General features: G+C 48.1%; 8 protein-coding genes and 1 non-coding gene across 9 annotated transcripts; 5 read left to right on the top strand and 4 right to left on the bottom strand.

Annotated features, from left to right (window-relative positions):
- Positions 1-14: 14 nt before the first annotated feature.
- rrp3 (RNA-dependent ATPase RRP3) lies at positions 15-1,822 on the top strand. The gene is made up of 4 exons (XM_032040435.1): positions 15-354; positions 408-628; positions 685-1,292; positions 1,389-1,822. Exons 1-4 carry the CDS (start codon positions 57-59, stop codon positions 1,687-1,689), a joined length of 1,428 nt encoding a protein of 475 aa, XP_031904720.1. The 5' UTR covers positions 15-56; the 3' UTR covers positions 1,690-1,822.
- A 297-nt stretch (positions 1,823-2,119) lies between these two features.
- Positions 2,120-4,121, bottom strand: agm1 (phosphoacetylglucosamine mutase PCM1; the record flags this gene model as incomplete). Its single annotated transcript, XM_032046054.1, has 5 exons — positions 2,120-2,998; positions 3,056-3,562; positions 3,631-3,645; positions 3,707-3,934; positions 4,029-4,121. 5 exons carry the CDS (start codon positions 4,119-4,121, stop codon positions 2,120-2,122), a joined length of 1,722 nt encoding a protein of 573 aa, XP_031904719.1.
- Positions 4,122-4,383: 262 nt separating this feature from the next.
- Positions 4,384-6,031, bottom strand: BDW43DRAFT_262547 (PGAP3/PER1 family protein). The gene is made up of 4 exons (XM_032040434.1): positions 5,693-6,031; positions 5,600-5,642; positions 4,757-5,534; positions 4,384-4,694 (listed from the first exon to the last, which is right to left on the bottom strand). The coding sequence occupies exons 1-4, from the start codon at positions 5,816-5,818 to the stop codon at positions 4,640-4,642; spliced, it is 1,002 nt and encodes a 333-aa protein (XP_031904718.1). The 5' UTR covers positions 5,819-6,031; the 3' UTR covers positions 4,384-4,639.
- BDW43DRAFT_t37 lies at positions 6,002-6,075 on the top strand. The gene has a single exon. It is a non-coding gene; the product is annotated as a tRNA-Asn (tRNA).
- A 267-nt stretch (positions 6,076-6,342) lies between these two features.
- On the top strand, positions 6,343-8,426 carry rmtA (protein-arginine omega-N methyltransferase HMT1). Its single transcript, XM_032040433.1, has 7 exons — positions 6,343-6,574; positions 6,630-6,643; positions 6,701-6,720; positions 6,787-6,896; positions 6,956-7,287; positions 7,349-7,820; positions 7,873-8,426. Exons 1-7 carry the CDS (start codon positions 6,486-6,488, stop codon positions 7,877-7,879), a joined length of 1,044 nt encoding a protein of 347 aa, XP_031904717.1. The 5' UTR covers positions 6,343-6,485; the 3' UTR covers positions 7,880-8,426.
- BDW43DRAFT_262538 (putative peroxisomal dehydratase) lies at positions 8,427-9,958 on the top strand. The gene is made up of 5 exons (XM_032040432.1): positions 8,427-8,630; positions 8,689-8,737; positions 8,796-9,116; positions 9,172-9,265; positions 9,336-9,958. The coding sequence occupies exons 1-5, from the start codon at positions 8,511-8,513 to the stop codon at positions 9,676-9,678; spliced, it is 927 nt and encodes a 308-aa protein (XP_031904716.1). The 5' UTR covers positions 8,427-8,510; the 3' UTR covers positions 9,679-9,958.
- Positions 9,959-10,063: 105 nt separating this feature from the next.
- On the top strand, positions 10,064-14,179 carry BDW43DRAFT_296889 (proteasome regulatory particle base subunit RPT5; the record flags this gene model as incomplete). The annotated part of the gene is made up of 10 exons (XM_032044290.1): positions 10,064-10,104; positions 10,349-10,474; positions 11,008-11,110; positions 11,163-11,262; positions 11,325-11,813; positions 11,877-11,948; positions 12,051-12,122; positions 12,573-12,891; positions 13,044-13,459; positions 13,521-14,179. The coding sequence occupies 10 exons, from the start codon at positions 10,064-10,066 to the stop codon at positions 14,177-14,179; spliced, it is 2,397 nt and encodes a 798-aa protein (XP_031904715.1).
- Positions 14,180-14,935: 756 nt separating this feature from the next.
- On the bottom strand, positions 14,936-17,858 carry BDW43DRAFT_149715 (uncharacterized protein). Its single transcript, XM_032038425.1, has 2 exons — positions 17,092-17,858; positions 14,936-17,012 (listed from the first exon to the last, which is right to left on the bottom strand). Exons 1-2 carry the CDS (start codon positions 17,502-17,504, stop codon positions 15,092-15,094), a joined length of 2,334 nt encoding a protein of 777 aa, XP_031904714.1. The 5' UTR covers positions 17,505-17,858; the 3' UTR covers positions 14,936-15,091.
- Positions 17,859-19,210: 1,352 nt separating this feature from the next.
- BDW43DRAFT_149467 (uncharacterized protein) lies at positions 19,211-19,815 on the bottom strand. Its single transcript, XM_032038424.1, has 2 exons — positions 19,296-19,815; positions 19,211-19,233 (listed from the first exon to the last, which is right to left on the bottom strand). The coding sequence occupies exon 1, from the start codon at positions 19,601-19,603 to the stop codon at positions 19,313-19,315; it is 291 nt and encodes a 96-aa protein (XP_031904713.1). The 5' UTR covers positions 19,604-19,815; the 3' UTR covers positions 19,211-19,233; positions 19,296-19,312.
- Between the last annotated feature and the right edge of the window lie 1,446 nt (positions 19,816-21,261).

Raw genomic sequence — 21,261 nt, 5'->3', positions numbered from 1 at the left:
CAATCAAATCAGTCCACCAAGTGAAAATCTTTTTTGGTGACAGACATTGATTCAAAATGCCCGCGGTTAAGAAGCGCAAGGTTGCCCGTGAGGCGCCGCCATCGAAGGTCGAAGATCAGAGCGACTCCCACAGCTCTGCCTCTGAAGATGAAGCCTCCAATCAAGAGGCTCCCAACACGGCCGAGCAAGAGATTTCCGAAGAGGTCAAGCAGGCTCCCAAGTCATTTAAAGAACTAGGGCTTATTGAACAATTATCCGATGCTTGCGATGCGATGGGATACAAAGCTCCCACCGCAATCCAAGCGGAGGCTATTCCTCTCGCTCTCCAAGGCCGCGATTTGATCGGTCTGGCTGGTATGGCATGCAGATTGCCTCATATTCTTACATTTTACTTACAATTTCTGTAGAGACTGGTAGCGGTAAGACCGCAGCCTTTGCACTGCCCATCCTCCAAGCCCTGATGGAGAAACCGTCGAGCTTTTTCGGTCTCGTCCTGGCGCCTACTCGTGAACTGGCATATCAGATCTCCCAAGCCTTTGAAGGTCTCGGTTCCACAATCTCCGTTAGGTGCGTTACCATAGTCGGTGGAATGGACATGGTATCCCAATCAATCGCACTAGGAAAGAAGGTAAACCCAGCACATCCTGACCCCAGTTAGGATCAAAACGAAGTCTAACAAATCAGCCACACATCATTGTCGCAACTCCTGGACGTCTGTTGGACCACCTGGAAAACACTAAAGGCTTCTCCCTCCGCAATCTCAAATACCTCGTCATGGACGAAGCCGATCGTCTCCTTGACATGGACTTCGGGCCCCTCCTCGACAAGATCCTGAAAGTCCTCCCCCGCGAGCGCCACACCTACCTTTTCTCCGCAACCATGAGCTCAAAGGTCGAGTCCCTCCAACGCGCCTCTCTCCAAAACCCTCTCCGCGTCTCCGTCTCCTCAAGCAAATACCAAACCGTCTCCACCCTCCAACAATCCTACATCTTCATCCCCTACAAACACAAGGACCTGTACCTGGTCTACCTGCTCAACGAATTCGCCGGCCAATCGTGCATCATCTTCTGTCGCACCGTGCACGAGACCCAGCGTCTCAGCTTCTTCCTGCGAACACTCGGATTCGGCGCTATCCCGCTCCATGGACAACTTTCGCAGTCTTCTCGTTTGGGCGCTCTTGGCAAGTTCCGTTCGCGGAGTAGAGATATTCTTGTGGCGACAGATGTTGCTGCACGTGGTCTTGATATTCCCTCTGTTGATGTGGTGTTGAATTTTGATTTGCCGGGTGATTCGTAAGTTCTTATTCCCGTCCTGCTTTTCTTTATCTTTAACCTAGGAGACCCTGGGTTATGATGGGATTTTCACTGCTAGAAGCTAATTTTTACTAGGAAAACCTTCATTCACAGAATCGGCCGTACAGCCCGTGCCGGTAAGGCAGGTGTCGCTATTAGCTTTACTACACAGTACGACATTGAAGCATGGCTTAGGATCGAGGGAGCCCTGGGAAAGAAGCTCCCTGAGTACTCTGCTGAGAAAGACGAGGTCATGGTGCTCGCGGCGCGTGTCAGCGAAGCGCAACGGCAGGCGATCATGGAGATGAAGAATTACGACGAGAAGAGAGGCAGTAGGGGCAAAAAGTTTGCCAAAGGAAAGCGGGGTCGCGAAGATATGGATCAGGAAGAGGGCTAGTGGAGACAATATTAGAGTGTAGTTATTTCTTATTGCTGACGAATACCCAAACGAAGTTCTTTATCCTCGAGACTGAGTTTGATGTAAGCATTTACATATTTTTAGTGACCGTAGACCGGTGTTAATGTTAACTACTAGACCCTCGTAGATATAGTCAGTTTTTCATGCTAGAAGGAATGGCTAAATCGAGTAATATTTGCTTTGCAATGATATCAAAAGAAAACTCATCAGGTCGTTCATAATAGTTCCCATTACCTCTATTTTGCGACGACATTGTGAAGACTGGGGCAACGTCGTTTATCCCTGCAATTGTGATTCGTGACAGTAATGACCCGAAGTTCCATGGATACATATGTAAGGTAGGATAGCCTCCGATCATACATGCCAAGAAAATACCAAAATGTCGCCAGGGCACTAAATAATCAATAGCTTAAGATTGCAGGATCTCCTTAGCAGCGCCGGCATCACGAACAGCATTGGCAACACGAGTTGCGAGATCGTCGGCTTCAGAGCGGCTGGCAGCCTCAGCATAGACACGTACCGCATCTTCGGTACCGCTTGCGCGCGCAAAGCTTCTTCCCTTGTTGTAGCGAGACTGCAGCGACTCGATCTTGAGCTGGAGGCCAGCAGGTGACTCGAGCTTACGCTCAGCATCGTAGGCCTTGAAGATCCCACGGTCAGCGACCTCCACACGGACGAGGCGGGAGGGAAGATCTGTGTAAGTGCTAAGCCACTCCTTAGGGGTCCAGCCCTTGTGGGCAAGGATTACCTCAACGAGAAGCATGTCAGAGAGGGCATCGCCAACGGCTTGGTTGATCAGATCGGTGAGGCCCTGGAGGCACTCGAGAGCACGTTGCTGAGCTGGAGACTGAGGTTCAGTGCTCTTGATTATCTTGAGAGCATTTTCGGAGAAAGTGATGGTACCGTGGCCGTTAGCCTCGAAGTAGACACCAACATCATAACGCAATGCGGCGTGATGAAGGTGCTTCACGCCAGTGTTGGTGCAGACAGAGGGAAGCTTGAGCACTTTCTCGATGTAATCCGTACTGGCCCCGTTGGCATACGCGGTCTGAATGATACCAATCTTAAGCTTCTGTGCGATGCCGGCATTTTTAGTAAGGTCACCAAGGAAGGAAGCAGCAAGAGTGGCGATGCGGTCGCCATCAAGCAGACGGAAAACGTTGCTCTCATCGACGAAATAGTAGACGAGACGGTCAGCATCTCCATCCAAGGAGGCACAACGGTCAAGGATAGCCGCCTTAGACGAAGGAGGAGCGCGCTGCTTGGTCTTGACATAATCGGCACCGCACTAACAAAGGGATTTAGCATAGATGCTATTGATTAGACCAATAGAGAGAGTACATACCTCAAAGTTCAAGCTGTCCGGATTGATCACATCATCGTTGACAACCTTGATATCAATGCCACCCTCCTCAGGGCTAGGGAAATACTTGAGGAGTTCCCTCAGCTTAGGCCCACCGACACCGTTTGCGCAATCGACGGTCAAGGAGCCCTTAACCTTAAGACCCCTCATGACTCGCTTGAAAGCCTCGGCAAGCTTTTCATAATATCCTTGTTCTGTGGGCTCTCCGTACTCGTACTGTGTTCCCAGCGTGTTCTTGCAGCGAACAACATAGTGGAGCTGGGGGGTGGTCATGAATTTCTGATCGAGGAACTCGACCTCAGTAGCGGTGAGCGCAGCATTGAGAACGCCGGCAAGGCGAGAACCAGAGGCACGAGTATCCCGAGCAAAGACAACGCGGGCCGGGTTTTCCATGCTGATATCGATCTCTTGGATGAGCTCTTCGTACACATCTGCGATCTTGTCTAGAGGAGCGTTGGCGAGTTTTGTGGCATAGGTTTCCCATTCCGCCTATTCAAAAGGTAAGCTAATCAACAGACATATCAACCCGACTGTGGGCGCGCTCTATCGAATCTTACCTCGAGCATTTCGCCCTAATTAAGTATGTCAGTCAGCACTACTTCATATGGGGTTATATGTCGTGCCGTAACTCACCATGGGGTCAACCAACTTGACACCGTTGTCCTCTGCGGGGTTGTGACTGGCAGTAATCATGACACCAATCCATTGTCCACTGAGCTTCTTGGAACGAAGACCAGCGAGTAAACCCACAGCAAAGACGACTGTGTTGAGGACGTCACTGATCAAGGTGTAAACAAATGGCGATCGCGGGGTATGTGGAGGCGGGGCTGATCCTTCCAAGTGCCTGGAAAACAAAAATGACTATGGGAAACTTACGCCTTCATACGGAACTGAAAGGCAAGAGGATTTTGGTCAGTCTTGATTGCAAAAGTGAAACAACGTTTGAGCAACTCACCCCCGCAGTGCCATACTGGAAGACCTTTCCCTCCGGCTTGACATACTGAGCTGCGGCCTCAGTGATAGCTTTCTTGATAGCGGGGGACGCCATTGTGGCGCGATTTTGGGTGGAGAGAGTGGTGGGAGTAGATTGTTACTTGACAGGAGTCAATTGACAAGTGATGCCAGAGATGAAGAGGAGGAGGAGCAGAAGGGAGAAATATAAAAAGCTGGGGGGTAAAAAAAGGGAAAAAAAAGCAGCACAGCCCGTGACACGAGATGTGAGACAACACGCTTTGGGTCTTGCTTTACTGCCTGCCCGCCGAGCGGTGAGTGGGACCCCGTGCGGTACCTTTTTTTAATTAATTAATGGGTGGACACCTAACCAAAGAATGGAAATGAAGAACCAGAGCATAGAAAAATATAAATAGTTAAAATACATTATGTTTTATACTTCGAATACATGGATTCTCTGCGCAGTTTTGGCATGTTCCCTGCATCTTATACTCCATAGATCGTCGGTCACCTGGACCTACTATACAGCAACTGACTTTCCTATACCAGGGTCAGAAGCAGAGCACCCTCAGCTGAGAATCCTGCTTTTTTTAACATGACTTCGATCAGCTTGCTCTAGGCTTTGAATCTCTTCCCACGCACATCGTCTTCGATGTCTTTTTCAAGGAACCTATCGGGCGCAGTCACGTTAGCCTTGCGGTAAGCCGAGGGTCCAGAGAGGCGCAGACTTACATATACCACAGTGCAGTGGGGACAACCGTTCCCAGATGCCAGAGGCTATGAGCATCGATAAGCGCATGCCACGGAGGAAAGTCCAGCAACTCAAGGCTCATGGCTAACATGATCCAAACCACACATATAGCCGGCAAGAGCGTCCATGTTTTGCCGGTGCTCCGGTATCTGAAAATGCTGAATGCCACCCACAACAAGTTCTGAGTCATTCCGACTACGATGTTCGCGATCATATTGTAGGTATAATCCCAGGACCAGAAGCTAAGATAGGACACATGCAAGGTGTACAGGAAGATACAGACCGCAGTCCAGAGACGTCGCAATGTCGGCTTAGTTCGTGGCTCTTCCTTGTCCAAACGGAATATCCTAATGATCGCCAGGTACAAGCCGTACATGACATTTGCGCCCGCGCCAAAATAATCCAGCTTCTCCGTCAGAGGGAAATCCCTGGCATGGAAAAGACTGCTGAACGTCCAGCATGCGAGGCCGCAGTATCCGAAGGCAAGATAGTAAGCCCGTAGAGTCGTATGCCACGTCGACATGGTCTCACGAACCCGGGATAAGCCCTGCCAGTGGGCGAAAAAGTTGAGAAGGGAGAAGAGGACCGAGAAAGGCTCCTGCATGCCCATAATCCTGCGAAATGGCCATTTCCCATGGAATTGAACTACTGGATTGAGCATCGGGGGGTCACGAGCGACCCGACGATCTGTCACAACATGTTGGCAAGTATAATCGCATTCGGCAGGACAGGTCCACCACATAAGGCGGTGATGGAGCGCTAGGAAAGAATAAGTTAACCAGGGGAAAAGATACGCCAGCCACATGTGCGAATTTAAAACGTACGGATTGCAGAACTTCCATCTTGACAGTTCTCAGCTTGACAGACCTGTCCGCGGATTAGCCGGCCAACCCGAAGCTCTCCAAGGCTCTGTATACCTTAACACATTCTTTGAAATCGGGGAGATGGTCACCCAAGGAGGCATTCGACTTCCCAATAAAAGTAGCGAAAATAAGGAAGGATGTGCAGAGGAAAACTTTCCTCCTGGCTGAGTTCCAATACATTGTTGCTCTGGCCCGGTGTACCTGAAATTACCACCAAAGACCATGTGCTAACTTCCAGGAGAGAGCAAGCGCGCGCGTACCGGTAGTGGAAGGCGGAGTTGAGCAACGGCGATCTTGGCAGTAGAGAGGAAATGAGACAGCATAGCATGTATAGATGATGCTGCGCGCGGCGGTTATAAGGTTGTCTCAGTGGCGCAATTGGTTAGCGCGTCTGACTGTTAATCAGGAGGTTGAAAGTTCGAGCCTTTCCTGGGACGATATTTTAATTTTTTCTTCCTGGAAGAAATCATAGGTCAAATGAATGACCACCCTGAAGATAAGGGCGAATCTGGAGGTTAACCCTAATCTACATATCTTGTAAGCTTTTCGAGCTTCACGTGATATCCCTCGACATAGGATAGCGTGATCCCCCGGGGAGCTAGTCTGCATTGGAGATTAGCGTTTGCTTGGTAGTTCCGGGTCGGAGGAGATTTTTCAATGGGAGGTCGGATTAAAGAAAAAAAAAAGTGAAGGGATCTGAGGCGCTTAATTTCTCTCCCTTCCCAAGCTAGTTCCTTTCTTCTTATCTTTTTATCTACAGATTTTTTTTTAGATCTTTCTCTTGTTATTTTCTTCCTTTCTCATCTTTCTCCCATTTACTAGAAAGACTCGACATTATTTTTTGAATATGGAGGGAACAGATCAGGCTGGTATCATAACCAGCAGTGCAGACCGCATGGTGGGCATGGATCATGCTGAAGTGCGTTATTTCACAAGGTACGCGCTGAGATTCGCTCTTCCATTTTATCGATTTGGCTAACAGAAGTGATAGTTACGATCATCACGGTAAATACAATCAATAACCTGGTTGATATACACTGGCTAATCCTGAACCCCACTTAGGCATTCATGAGGAGATGCTTGTAAGTACCACGCTATCTGCCAGCCCCATGTTATCAACTAGCTAACACCGGTGTGCTCGACCACAGAAAGATGATGTCCGGACTAGATCATACCGCGACGCTATCTACCAAAACCGCCATATCTTCAAGGACAAGGTTGTTCTCGATGTCGGATGTGGAACCGGTATCCTAAGCATGTATGTGGCCAGCTTTAGAGAGTAATCCCGTCCTATACTCTGACAGCATGGTTCTACAGGTTCGCTGCTAAGGCTGGTGCCAAGCATGTTATTGGCGTGGACATGTCCTCAATCATCGAGAAGGCCAAGCAAATTGTCGCTTGCAACGGCCTGTCGGAGAAGATCACTCTTCTCCAAGGAAAGATGGAGGAGGTTGTTCTTCCTTTCCCTAAGGTTGATATCATCATCTCCGAGTGGATGGGTTACTTCCTCCTTTACGAGAGCATGCTGGACACAGTTCTCTATGCTCGCGACCGGTACCTTGTTCCCGGTGGCAAGATCTTCCCCGACAAGGCTACTATGTACTTGGCTGCCATTGAAGATGGCGAGTACAAGGACGACAAGATTGGATGTAAGTGCCTTTGTGTTGTCTAAGGATCATAATTCTCGCCCGAAATACTGATGGTCCACAGTCTGGGATAATGTGTATGGTTTTGACTACACCCCCATGAAGGAGATTGCCCTGACCGAGCCTCTCGTGGATACCGTTGAGCTGAAGGCGCTCGTCACCGACCCTTGCCCCATCATTACCCTTGATCTCTACACCGTCACCCCGGCCGATCTCGCTTTCAAGGTTCCCTTTTCTCTCCCTGCCAAACGCAGCGACTTCATCCACGCTGTGATTGCTTGGTTCGACATCGAGTTCGGTGCCTGCCACAAGCCAATCACCTTCTCTACTGGTCCTCACGCCAAGTACACACACTGGAAGCAAACTGTCTTCTACTTGCGCGATGTCCTGACTGTCGAGGAGGATGAGGTAGTTTCTGGAGTGCTGGAGAACAAGCCCAATGATAAGAACAAGCGTGACCTCGACATCTCCATCTCCTACAAGTTTGAAACCTCGGATAATCTCCGCTACTCCGAGGGTAGCTGTTTCTACAAGATGTAAGTGCCGCCGCTACCTCGCTAGCTGGCGACTATGCGCTGACTGTGATAGGTGCTAAATGGACTTGGATTACGGCACATACGGTTATCCCAATGCTCTCTTCTGAGTCAACAATGTTATGTCGGTAAAATGCATTTCGATTGTGGGCAGCATAGCATCGATGGAAGTTCAATTGTCTAGATATTTGGGTCGTTGAATGGTCTGATTCAGCTCTTTTTCTCTTTTCTTATTCATCCGGCGTTGTGTTTTTGGAAGGCAGGGGAACGGCATTATTGTTCGGCGCGATACGGAGAGATGTTTTCCACCAGAGACGATTATGAAGCTCCTCGAATTACCCCCAAGTAGATACCCCGAGTCGATGCTCAGTCCTAATTTCTCCGACGTTCTCCTAGTTGAGTTTATCTATCTTCAAATAATCATGTTGTGCATAGAGGCATTCGATTTTCATCGGAGAATACCTTTCTTCCCAACTGCTAAAAGGCTTCTTTCGATTTACTTCTGACCGAGTTAGCCGACTTGCCGGGTCGGATCTGTAATCAAAGACCCAATCAATCTTGCCTCGGCTTTTCCCCGCACCCACCCTAGCTTAGTAGGTTTAAGTATATATCTCCGTCGTCCCTATTCTCATATCACCTTTTACTTTGTAGAGGAGTATCTACTAATTAATTCAAACAAATTAAGCGTTCCTAATGTCGGCCCCCGGTGTTGGTTTTGAATATCCTCCCCAGGAGGTCTCCTGGCTCAAGCGTGATGTTTTACTGTTTGCCAACAGCATTGGTGCCAAGAACGACGAGCTTCACTTCCTCTATGTGGGCTATTCTTTACCACCGTTATCCTATCTTGTACTTTGCTGATTATTGGGTTCAGGAGCTGCATCCAAACTTCGCCGTTTTCCCGACTTACTCTGTGGTCCTCCGTATGGGTGTTCGGCCCTTGATGTTGTATAACGCGCTAACGGTGACGGTTTTGTCTAGCATTCAAGCACACCGATCAGGAAACAATTGATTTCTATGCCCGCTCTCAAGCGATACCCATTCCCGGTGTTCCAAAATTCGACTCCCGTCGTGCCGTAGATGGCCAGCGCAAGCTCACTGTTTTGAAGCCTTTACCGCCCACAAGTGCGGGTAAGAAGTTCGAGTTGCGCAATAAGGTCATTGGAATCTACGATAAAGGTAAAGCTGGCACGGTTATTGAGTCAGAGCAGTCTATCGTAGATAAAGAGAGCGGCGAAGTATACACAAAGACCGTGAGCAGCGGTTTCATGGTCGGGCAGGGCAACTGGGGTGGACCGAAGGGTACGCATCTATTGTATATTGCTGCATTGTCGCCCTGCTAATAACACCTTGATAGGACCGAGCACCGTCAATTATCCTCCTCCTCAAGGCAAGAAGCCAGATGCAGTCCACGTGGTTCAGACGACCGCAGAAACTCCTTTACTCTACCGGTGAGGCATTTCCCCCTACGTGGCAGCCTATCAATTGCACATGGTGTACTAATGCTCCATTCCTCGCTAGTCTAAATGGGGACTATAATCCTCTTCATGCTACCCCCGAGCCCGGTCAGAAGATGGGATTTGGGGGTGTCATTATCCACGGCCTCTTTAGCTGGAACACTGCTGCTCACGGCATTTTGAGAGAACTTGGGGGTAGCGATCCAAAGAACCTGAAAGAATTCCAGGCACGCTTTGCTTCGCCAGTACTGCCAGGTGATAAACTCACCACTGAGATTTGGAGGACAGGAAACATCGAAGACGGATTCGAGGAAGTCCGATTCTTAACTTCAAATAACAGAGGCAAGGTTGTGCTAAGCAACGGCCGTTGTCTGCTGAAGGTTACCGGTCCGACGAGCAAGCTGTGATAGGTTGAGCTTTTAGGCGTTGTGCTTTGACTGGTGTTTTCTTAGTTTATGTTATGATAGTTTCGATGCACTTCTGCTGGCCTTGCATGTTATCCATATCCTACCTCGGTAATATTTGAAGCTTAACCATCCAGGCCAACGAAGGATATTTGAATTAAAACTTGCCAGAGGGCATCCTTCCCGCCTCAATTACCCTTGAGTAAACTGAATTAGTCAAATAAAATTGCAGCCTAATGCAGTAATGGGTACTGTTATCGGGCTTATATATGGTAGTGACCAGGCACGTGACAGGCGATAACTATAATTGCGGAGAAACTGGGGTTGGCTGATCGAGGCAAATTCGACACCTCTTTGTAAGCCCCGTTGATTGAACATAGTGTTAAAAATGAATAGACTCCCTGCATTTAGACCATCTGCACTTACCAGGTAATAACATACTCCAACATACAGGATTGTTTGGTCATCCAAAATACTAATTTATCGCCCAGTGCATATCCGCCTTGCATTCCCAAGCTTACCCGACTTGTGAGTTATGCAACCTTTATAGGAAAAAGGATAACAGAAATAATCCATGCATTTTGGCACAATCTGATTTTTCCTAGGCCGCAACCAGGAACCTCTCAAACGGACTCCGACCTTCACTCCCTGTCGTGTCTCCCACGGTGGCAAGGGCGCAGTCATCGCAGCCAGAGTCATGGAAATTTACACCTCGACAATTGAATTACCCATTCGATTCTGCAGGATATTCAAATGAAACAGTTGCATTGAAGGTCTCATCTACGGACTCTGCTGATTTGTAAGCTAATGCCTGTTAAAGGTGAGATCGCCACCTGCTAATGTCTCGTTTCAGTGCACCATTTTGGCTTCGGTATGTACCAGCATGTTCAGAGACTAGCCCAAAATGCTTACCCATCTCTTTCCGACACCAGAGACAATTGCCAGTGCTCCAAGTGTATTCATCCAGACACGCGACAACGCAGCGTAAACACTTTCTCCGTATGTAACTCGTCCGTTGCCCTGAGAGATCAATGGGGTTTAACAGTTCATCTTACTCATCGTTTAGATACCTACAAACGTGACCGCCAAGCATGTTGAGTACGATGGAGAAGTCGCTAAAGTACAATGTATGGTCTCACCATATCTTATTCTTGGGTATCAAGTCTAATCCCATATAAGGGTCTGATGGCCATGACGGTATCTATCCATGGGCTTGGCTAAGGGCTCATACGATGATAAGACATTCCGCCCAAAAGCAATTGCCAGTCAAATCGTTTAGGTGAGCATACCATGTATGTAATAAAACTACTTTGTACTGACCCTCTTACCTAGACATTTTTTGCCCTACAATCCTGGGAAATCAGCTTACCCGACGGTCTTGTATGATAAGGTGATGTCTAGTGACGAAGGTGTGCTTGATTGGCTCCAAAACATTGTGAGTTCTGCCCATTACTTTCGTCCCTGACCCCTATCTAATAGGTATGAAGTATCTGTTTGGTTTTTCCTTCGTCAAGGGTGTTCCCATTGACCCGGAGTCAACTAAGACCCTGTTGGAGAGAATCGCTTTCATCAGACACACTCACTATGGTAATACCCTGTTATCTGAAATGAACTACACTTCCGAGTTCTCATATTAATTATCTCCAAAGGTGGATTCTGGGATTTCACGGCCGACTTGACATTCAAAGATACCGCCTATACTACCGAGTTCCTTGGTGCCCACACAGATAACACGTACTTCACCGACCCGGCCAGGCTTCAACTATTCCATCTTCTATCGCATACCGACGGTGACGGAGGAGCGAGCCTGCTTGTTGATGGCTTTAAGGCTGCCAGCGTCCTGAAAAAAGAAAACCCAGTTAATTACGCAACCCTAGTAAATACTTTCCAGCCGTACCACGCAAGTGGAAATGATGGCACCTGCATCCAGCCGGCAGAACAAGCCCCTGTGTTCAAGAATCACCCGAGTTTTCGCACCCTGTATCAAATCCGCTGGAACAATTATGATCGGGCAGCCAAAAGAGATTGGAGCACGGAAGAGCAGAACCGATGGTACAACGCAGCCCGGCACTTTGACAATATTATCACTCGCAAAAGCATGCAATTATGGACGCAGCTGGAACCTGGAACCGCACTTAGTAAGTTATTCACTAGGGCAAAGAGTTTATGGGGGAAGCAAAGGACTTGGCTGATCTTGTTAGTTTTCGACAACTGGAGAATGCTTCACGGTCGCTCTGAATTCACTGGGAAGCGGAGGATGTGTGGTGGATACGGTATGTATACCTTTTCTCTTTATACGTTTATGGGGCTTTCTTGCTTTCAGGATCCCTATAGTTTCACCACCCTGCTTTAGAGGACATACTAATCTCGACCAGTAAACAACGACGATTTCATCTCACGCTACCGCCTTCTCAGGTTCGGTAGGGATAAAGTTTTAGACAATCTTGGTAATTATGCAGCGACTGCGTCTAACCCAAACTTCTTCATCTAAGGGGGTCAGCCTCAAGAAGTCCCTAGAAACTTCCTTCTTTCGAGGCATGTGTACATAGAGACGGGTAGTTGTATGTTTCTTGCAGTGAACGCAGTATATATGAAGAAAAGTGTAAATACAAGAGAAACAGCGGAACAAATCTAGACAGCCTTCTAGAGATGAGTACGATTGATTATGATAGTAATGGAGAACCATCCTCAGGCATAAGCTGGTTGGCCGGGCATTTGTCATACATCACGTGATAGGCACCGGGCAGCTGACGTTGTTTGGTCCGGAGCTCAACAGCTCTCACTCTCTTCCCGCAAGATCTATCTCGTAGCGCATCACCGCCGTCTCTCCCTCTCGTTTCCTCCTAGAATTCCTCATCTATCTCCCATCTTCATCTTACATACCTAACCGCCCCTAGTTTTCACCATGTCAACTTTGGAGGATCTCGACGACCTTGACCGGGAAGAGAGAGAGAAGAAGCAAGATGGCGACGGCAACGGCAGAAAGCCCTCCGGAGACGGAGACGCTGATATGAAAGACGCCGAAAAGAAGGACGACGAAGAGGACCTCTTGGATGAGGAGATTCTGAACTCGAGCACAGCGGATATCGTCAAGCGACGACGGATGCTAGAGAACGAACTGCGTATAATGAAGAGTGAATATCAACGGTTGACGCATGAGCAGAGTACGATGAGGGAAAAAGTCAAAGATAATCAAGAGAAGATTGAAAATAACAGGTATGGGGTTTTGAGAAATGCCATGGTTCCCATTCCCTTCTTCCGAATCACTGCGTCGCATATACCCACTGTGGCGAGAGGAGGGGGAGGCTTTGGGTTGTCGCGGCATATGTCTACGTCGGTACATCTCTTATTGACTTGCTTCTTTATAGACAACTACCATATCTTGTCGGAAATGTGGTTGAATTGTTGGATCTAGATGTTGAGGCTGAGGCCGTCGAGGAGGGCGCTAACATTGACCTTGACGCTACCCGAGTCGGCAAGTCTGCTGTCATCAAAACTTCAACCCGTCAAACCATCTATCTCCCTCTCATTGGACTCGTAGATCATGAGAAGCTTAAGCCCGGTGATCTCATCGGTGTGAACAAGGATTCATATCTTGTCCTGGACACGTTACCCGCCGAATATGATAACCGAGTGAAAGCTATGGAGGTCGACGAGAAACCCACGGAGAAGTACACGGATATCGGAGGTCTGGATAAGCAAATTGAAGAAATTGTCGAAGCTATAGTATGGCCGATGAAGGAGGCCGACCGGTTCAAGAAGCTCGGCATTAAAGCGCCGAAAGGTAACCAAGACTCTTATCCGACAACCCACCCGGGAAATATACTAACGCTTATACACTCTAGGTGCTCTAATGTACGGTCCTCCCGGTACCGGAAAGACCCTCCTCGCTCGAGCCTGCGCGGCAGAGACAAACGCAACCTTCCTCAAACTCGCCGGTCCCCAACTGGTGCAGATGTTCATCGGTGACGGTGCTAAGCTCGTCCGTGACTGCTTCGCCCTCGCCAAAGAGAAGGCGCCCTCGATCATCTTCATCGACGAACTCGACGCCGTCGGTACAAAGCGCTTCGACTCCGAAAAGTCCGGTGACCGTGAAGTACAACGGACCATGTTGGAACTTCTCAATCAGCTAGACGGTTTTGCCTCCGACGATCGAATCAAGGTTCTTGCCGCCACCAACCGTGTCGACGTCCTGGACCCCGCTCTCCTCCGATCCGGCCGACTGGACCGCAAAATCGAATTCCCCCTCCCCAACGAGGAAGCCCGTGCCAACATCCTGCAGATCCACTCCCGCAAGATGGCCGTGGACGACAGCATCAACTGGGCCGAACTGGCCCGCAGCACGGACGAATTTGGCGGGGCCCAGCTCAAGGCCGTCTGCGTTGAAGCAGGTATGATCGCTCTCCGGAAGGGCATGAGCAAGGTCGGACACGAAAACTACGTCGATGCTATCGCGGAAGTACAAGCCAAGAAGAAGGATACCAATATGGGCATTTACGTCTAATGTAACTATTATGTTAGACTTAAAGATTTCTTTTCCTGTTACGATCAATACTATCAATCATCGTTGTTGGTTTTTTTCTATCAGTCCTCTCTCGTGTATCATGCCTTAAGTATTATATTACTCTTATGCTATATATGTGTCCCGGGACTCGAAAGAAAGTCAGCATTTGTCATGAGTAGGTTTGGATCGAGTTTTTCTTGCCTGGCCGGGCCATTGGTTATAGATGATAAAGTGTAATGATATCGGTTACTCACGATCGTCAGACAGACTGATAAAAGGTATTATGAGAACCCTTCCTACAGTATTTCTTTACGTATATATTTTGTAGTCGCGAGCATGGATCAATTTGATATCACTCGTAAGAATAATAAGCATTAGAGCCAGTAGACTCGTAGTCTGACCAATGTACATACAGATGCAATGTACAGCTCCTCATCGAGTAATCAGATCAGGATCAAGGAGAAGAAAAGAAAGAAATACAAGGTATAGACAAAAAGATACAACCGAAACCACCCAATTAGATAGCCGTCCCAAATTATTTCCGTCCTTATCCGTTAGATGCGCCTTATATCAGAGAAAGGAAAAGATATGTGCAGTTTGACCGAGGTAACCCTCGCGTCTGGATGTATGTGCTCATGTTAAAGAAAGAGTGACCAATTGCACTCTTGATGAATGCAATCAGGTTCAGGTGCGAGAGTGAAGAGAAGTGAGACCTTTTCAAGGTATCCAAAAATAATGAAAACAAAATCCATCCGTTGTCCACCCAGAACGCCATCTCGCGCAACTTCAATTGCATGGGCCCTGCCAGCTTGCTAGTTTGAAAGAGGGAACGGTTTGAAAACATAGAAGGGGCGTAAGACGAGTGATATAAATCGTGAGAATGTTCAAATCTGAGCGAGAATCGTTAACTGGTTAGAAAAGCCGTTTAACATCAATGGTCTTAACATTCCCCGGGCGTTCACGCTCCACATGGGACCACCAGTCTCGGCCATTTTTATGGCTGTAATTCCAGGAACCGGTGCATGTGTCCTTGTCCCAGGGAAGTGCAGCTGGGGATGAGAGGCTCATCGGCGTCAACGGTGTGATGGGAGTGTTCGGACTAGTCCCAAATGTTGAACTCCTGGTAATGCTTCCAAATCCAAATCGGCTGACTGTAGTCGATGCGGGAGACGGGGGCTCCTCCGGGAGCGGACTGCTGCTGTTTTTATTTCCAAAACAGTGCACTCCAACCCCAGCGGCGTACGTTAATGACTGATTTGATGCCAGTATGTGCCTCCAGCCAACCAGACCACCGTCGGCTTCCTGTCCCTGTATGTCGGGACGCAGGATAAACCGTGGGATGGATACGTCTCTGTCCTTCTCCCTGCTGCCAATTCGACCCATATAAGCCGGCATCCTGAAGTCGCACACAATCAGAGGCCCGTCGCGGTTCTCAGGTGACCTATCATCCCGCTGTTGATCGGATGTATCCCACTCTCCAGAGTCGTCCAAGTCCATATCCAATTCATCATCCGACAAGTCTTCTAATGCACTGTCCGGCACATAGCCGTCTGAATGGTCAGTGACAATTACCCGCATTCCTGTTTCTGTGTCCTTCGCAGCCATGTCAATGAAGGTCTGCGCCCGTATTCGAGCAGATGTGAGGTTGTTCCCTGCAGGCAGGGCCATTGGTCGTGTGTTAACAGAACCGTGGGAGCTGCGAGGGAGGCTATATCGATCGGGTTGAAGAAGGGCCTGACCCCTGGGAATAGGCTGACAGACAGCCTGAAGAACACCAGGAGGCTCTATATCAGATGGCGCACGAAGCGCCTCTAGGCGGGGAAACCCGTCAGAGATAATGCTTTGAGCGAGATGAGAATTCGGCGTGTTCATATGTCTAGGAGGTTTCACAAAAGGAGCATAATCTAGCCTTGTGAGTGCAGTGTTAGGATTCGGACAAGCAATATCCCAGTGAAGATATTTCAGGCTGGACGAAGCGAATAACGGTTGGAAGACGATGCCATCACTATTCAGGGTGGGGCATTTGTTATTTTGAACGATCTTAAACCGTTCCAATTGTGGCAAGGATGCCAAAATCTTGGAGATCACAAGTAATGATTCAATATTTTGTTCAATTAGGGCCAATACTTTGAGTGAGTGTGATTCAGCGCGTGAAGTGTACTGCGATAAGCCCGTATCGGTAACACCAGGGAGGTTCTCCAGTCGCAACGATTCCAGAGCTGGGAGGCACAGCAAAGTGCTATCCGCGAAGGCTTCTGCGTCGAAGTTTGCGATGCACAAATTTCGCAACGATGGCAAGAGGCTCAACATGCGTAGAAAGATGCTCGGTTCGAGAGCATTATTCTCGCTCAGCCCGTGCAACATCAGAGTTTCCAGATTTGTCCACGAGACGTGATAGTCCAGAAACTCGAACATCTGTGAGGGACCCAGGCTTCCAGGGCAAGAGGTGCTGCGAGGCGATCCCTCCGATACATCCATTGCCTCACCCAAGAGCCATGTGTGCTCCTTCAACTTCCGTCGTGTGGATAATGCATGGGTCAAACGATCGAATTGGTGGTTATACGGAATACTCAAGCCCAACAACCGTTCCAGGTTTGGGCAAACCATGACGACCGATGCCACTAAGTCTCGGTACTCTTCCCATTGGGTGCTCTGCCTCCCTTGCGTAAACAAAAGGTCCATCTGGGGGACACGAAGTTCAAGGACAAGGTTGGCGAGCAATTTTCTTTCTCGGAGAGTGCGCCGTAGAAGTTTCAACCGGCTTCCGCGCTTCATCCGATATTTCTTCAACTGGGCTGGGGAATCATTGCCGATAATATGGATCCGATTGTAACTAAATTGCAGTGTAACCTGGTCAGCGTCTGATGCCAAGCTTGATGACTACGGCTGATTAGAAAGTATATTGCACTCACAGCTTTGGCCTAACCGCCTTTTCCCAGGTCCGGCAGGTTAGAGACAGAGCGTACAAGTCGCGTTGGTAGCATGTTAGACACCCTTGTTGGTTTGGGCCCGTATGCAAGGATTCCAGTTGATTCAAGATATTGTCGAGCACGTCCAGAGGCAGTCGCTTAATCTTAGACTCCAAAATTTTATCCAAAGACGCAGCCGAATCGCAGAGATGATATGAGGAGCTAGGCGAGATCGGGGAGTACGCCGTTGGGGCTGTTGACACACTATAATTGGACTTAAAGGAGGATATGGATGACGTGCGGGATGAGACCGGCTGCACCGACACTGTATAGGGATCCTTGTAACCACGGCCTTGGTGAGGAATTGGCGAATAGGGTACAGCGGCGCTGTCAGGTCTACTGGCGACAACACTCATTCTGAATGTTTATGTTGTTGCATTTGACAGGCATTAAACCCAGTCAAATAGAATATAGTAGATGAGAGGAAGTCCGTGAGACAAGACGACCGTGTAAAAAAGGAAAGGGGCCAAAAAAAAAAAGCGGTCGAGTGGGGAATGAATGGGCCACGGGAAAGCACGCCGTGCGTCAGGGATGTAAAGATCGATACGCAGTGTCCTGATCTATGGGAGCGATGGAAAGACACGAGAGTGCGTTGTATGAAAGGGGAAATCCCCACGAGAAAGGAACGAATGCTGAAAGAAGAAAAGAGTAAAAAGAAAAAAGAAAACGAAACGACTATTCTGGGAATGAGGGAGTCTTGTGCATTATGATCGAAGAGATGGCAGGCAACGAGTAGTATCGTTGACTAGGGCAATCAGTTAGTAACCCAAGTACGTAGTTCAGGACCGGGCGCATCAATGGGAAACTTAGCCTTTGGAGCACATACCATGGACACGCCACTTCTTCGTTTAGTTTAGAGTGGCAGGAACTAGGGGATATGGCACGGCAGTCGGGGGCCGATCGTCCCCACAAGGGGAATGAGGATCTTGTGTTCCCGACTAAAGATGCCTGTAACTCGTGCTAAGAAAATATGACCGCGAGGCTGTGGAGGGAAGCGGAGAAATTCGTGTCATCCACAACCAACGACAAGGGGGATTGAATGGACAAAAGCAAATTCCCAGGGCGTGGAATTGCCTCCAGGTAAACTGCAGCAGGAGCCAAAAAGGGAGGAGGGCCCGTGAACTAGGTTGTTCGGGGTGGAGAGTTTAGGTTCTCTGGACGAAGAGGATTGGCAAAGTCAAGCCCAAACAAGTAATGATGCGAGGTTCTCCAAATGTTCGTTTAGGGGGGATTAGCCTGACGAGATGGAGGACGGGACTCTAGTGCAGCTAATTAGCCCGTTGGAAGTGGGAATCAAATTGAATTGAATTGAAATTGATGGAAAAGCTATCTTACCATCGGACATCCGCATCCATGGTTAGCCGGCCGATGACGACGTTTTTCTCGATAGTCATTAGGGGGTTGGAATTGAGAGGAAATAGAGTGGAGTGGAGTGGAGGAGAGAAAGAAAAGTCCATGCATGACTTTAGTCTACAACTCTGTACCGTATGGATTGGTTGCATTTCAGACTAATCTCGATTCAAGTCTAGTCAAGGGGAGTTTAGCGTCAGGAACACGGGACGCTATACCATTTTGGAGCGGTTCGCAGTTCTCGGCTTAGTGTGTCGTACAAGGATGTACATCCAGTACGAGTAAATAAGTAGTATTATATAGGTCAACCCCTTTCTTTTCTTTTCTCTGTATCATGTCACTTGATTATTACTTAAGATCTAATCTACTTTGAAGAAAGATGACGGAATGGAAATATGAAAGTAAATTAAAATTATGTACAACTTTCCTCTCCCTCCCCTAATCGATACTACTAGGCATCATTGAACTCATGTACCGTACCAGCCATCGGTTCGCCATTGAATAATTCGACGAAATTGGCTGGTTGTGGATTACTCACGTTCCGTTGTATCCATTTATTGCTTGGCCAATAATATTCCCTCGTACATATCAATCCCAAACAGCTATAAATATCGCCTGGAAATGTCTTACAGACGGATCCATCTGTCACGCGCTGAAACTTCCACGTTATAGATAGAGATGGGATCGAAATTGAAAACGGCTACTCGGGATACAATCGATAGATATCATGCTATCCTATGTAATCAGAATCAATTAATCAATCCGATTGACTCCAAGAGGAACAGTCAAACACCCACAGTCACTCTTGCCGCTTCTACCGCCGATTATCACCGATACCAACCGATTGCCCTAAGAACAATGTATTTGAATTTTGAATTCGGATCGCCCTCAGGAGCAAGTGGGGCAGCAGCAGTTTCTCGTCCCGAGTGTGATAATGATCCCGCACATAAAACAGCAAAAGAGTGAATGTTCGTTTCACCTGAAATAAATAGAAAATGAAATCGAATAAAAAGTATTTGCTGTCCGGATAAAAGTGGATTTTATCCTGAGTCCGAGTGAGGTGGGTCAATATAATGATGATAAAAGAAAGCAAAACTGCCTGCATGTACTAGGGATCTAGTGTTTATCCTGTTATCGGGTTAGGGGGCCACTATCATATCACCAGATTTCGAGCCGTATCTTCGTAATCTCGAGGTCCGGTCCGGACAGACACCGCTCCTTCATCGTAGAATTGCACCATGCACATCAATTGGACTCTATCCATGGTTGGACCGACCCTGATCGACCCCTTCCAGGTGTGCAGAACATAACGTGCCTCCGGTAGGTAGCGAGCTGTAGATCAACCTAGAAGATCGGTTCGTCAATACTGCCTTATCAGTCCTCAATGGAATTTTTTCCAGAGACATAAATCTCGTCCCGGTAAACCCCCCGACCCTCAGAGGTCGGTGGTTGGAATAGAAATGGTGACACAGAATCAGTCTTAAATCCACTTCAAGGTCCCAAAAATAGGATACGAGTAGTAGAAAGCAAAACAAAATGAACCCACCGTTGAAACATTGACGATGACCTCATTCGCGCTGGGAATATTATAATAGTCGAAAGACTACTTTCTTAACCTACCAATCACTATCCCCATCCCCCTCACTACAGGTTGCTAGTGTATCCTAGAAAATTGAAAATCTTGGGCGGTATGTTCCCTAGGTTACCCTCAGCCTTATCATTAGTAGTTTTCTTATTTTTCGAAGCTCCTTTCTAAGCTCCCAGTGTTTTTTATACTTACTGTAGTTATACCATGCACAATTGCTTGCTCGTTTACTGAGTGATCTGTGGAAGAAACCGGTGGAGATTCATTGGAACCTAGTTTCACTCCAAAAAAAGTAAGAACGTGCCCGGCAAAAATATGCGACACTGAGCACTCCATCTGTTGGTTGGCTCCCTTGATATAGGTGGGATCGGTCTGGATAATTTACATCACTGAGACCCAACAAATCTTAGGAGAGAATCCTTATCAGATGAAGAGTAGAGTCCGCATAGGTGGTTAAAAAAAATAACAGACAGGTAGTAGTAAGGTTCCTTATGTATTGCAACTGGTCAGGGCCACGTCTAACTCACTACACGGGAATAAGTAGAATCGTCTACCGTACGCAACCAAGGTGAATACCAGGTTGGATCAAGGTATCAGGCTTCATAATTCATTTATCTAGGCATCTTGGCCCAATACAACAACTCCACCGAGGTTACCTCCCTGCGCCATGCTGCCTGCGAAACGCCGCTACATCGACCCCTCGGATACCATATCCCCCGGCGTCCTGTATCAGACAAGAGTCGGCCCCCTCCTCCCTTATCAAGATACGTTTGGGCAGCTGAAAGAGCGCCAAGTCGGTCATCAACAGAAAAGAAAAATGATAACTGTGGATATTCGCAGGTTGAAGAAAGACAACGAAACAGATGGTATAAGCCAAAGACCCCTGAGAACAAAGGAGAAAACACAGGGGGCTACAAGATGTCAATCGAAAACAATATCCAGTTCCATCTACCCGGATGGTGGGGAAGTGAACAAGAAAGAAAAAGGGACACAAAGTTATGATGGTAGAAAAGAGAACCAGGACCTCCTCCCTCGCATCCACAAACATCCAAGTACCAACAGCGAAGCCACGGTCACTTGTAGCAAGTAAAAGAGCAAACCATGTTTTGGCCCTAATCCAAAGGCATGTACAAGTAGGGAAAGTTATATGCAGGAAATCACAACTCCATTATCATGCA

The sequence above is a fragment of the Aspergillus alliaceus genome (assembly GCF_009176365.1).
Source record: "Aspergillus alliaceus strain CBS 536.65 unplaced genomic scaffold BDW43scaffold_4, whole genome shotgun sequence".
Classification (NCBI taxonomy): Eukaryota; Fungi; Ascomycota; class Eurotiomycetes; order Eurotiales; family Aspergillaceae; genus Aspergillus; species Aspergillus alliaceus.
This window is presented reverse-complemented; position numbering and strand designations above follow the sequence as displayed.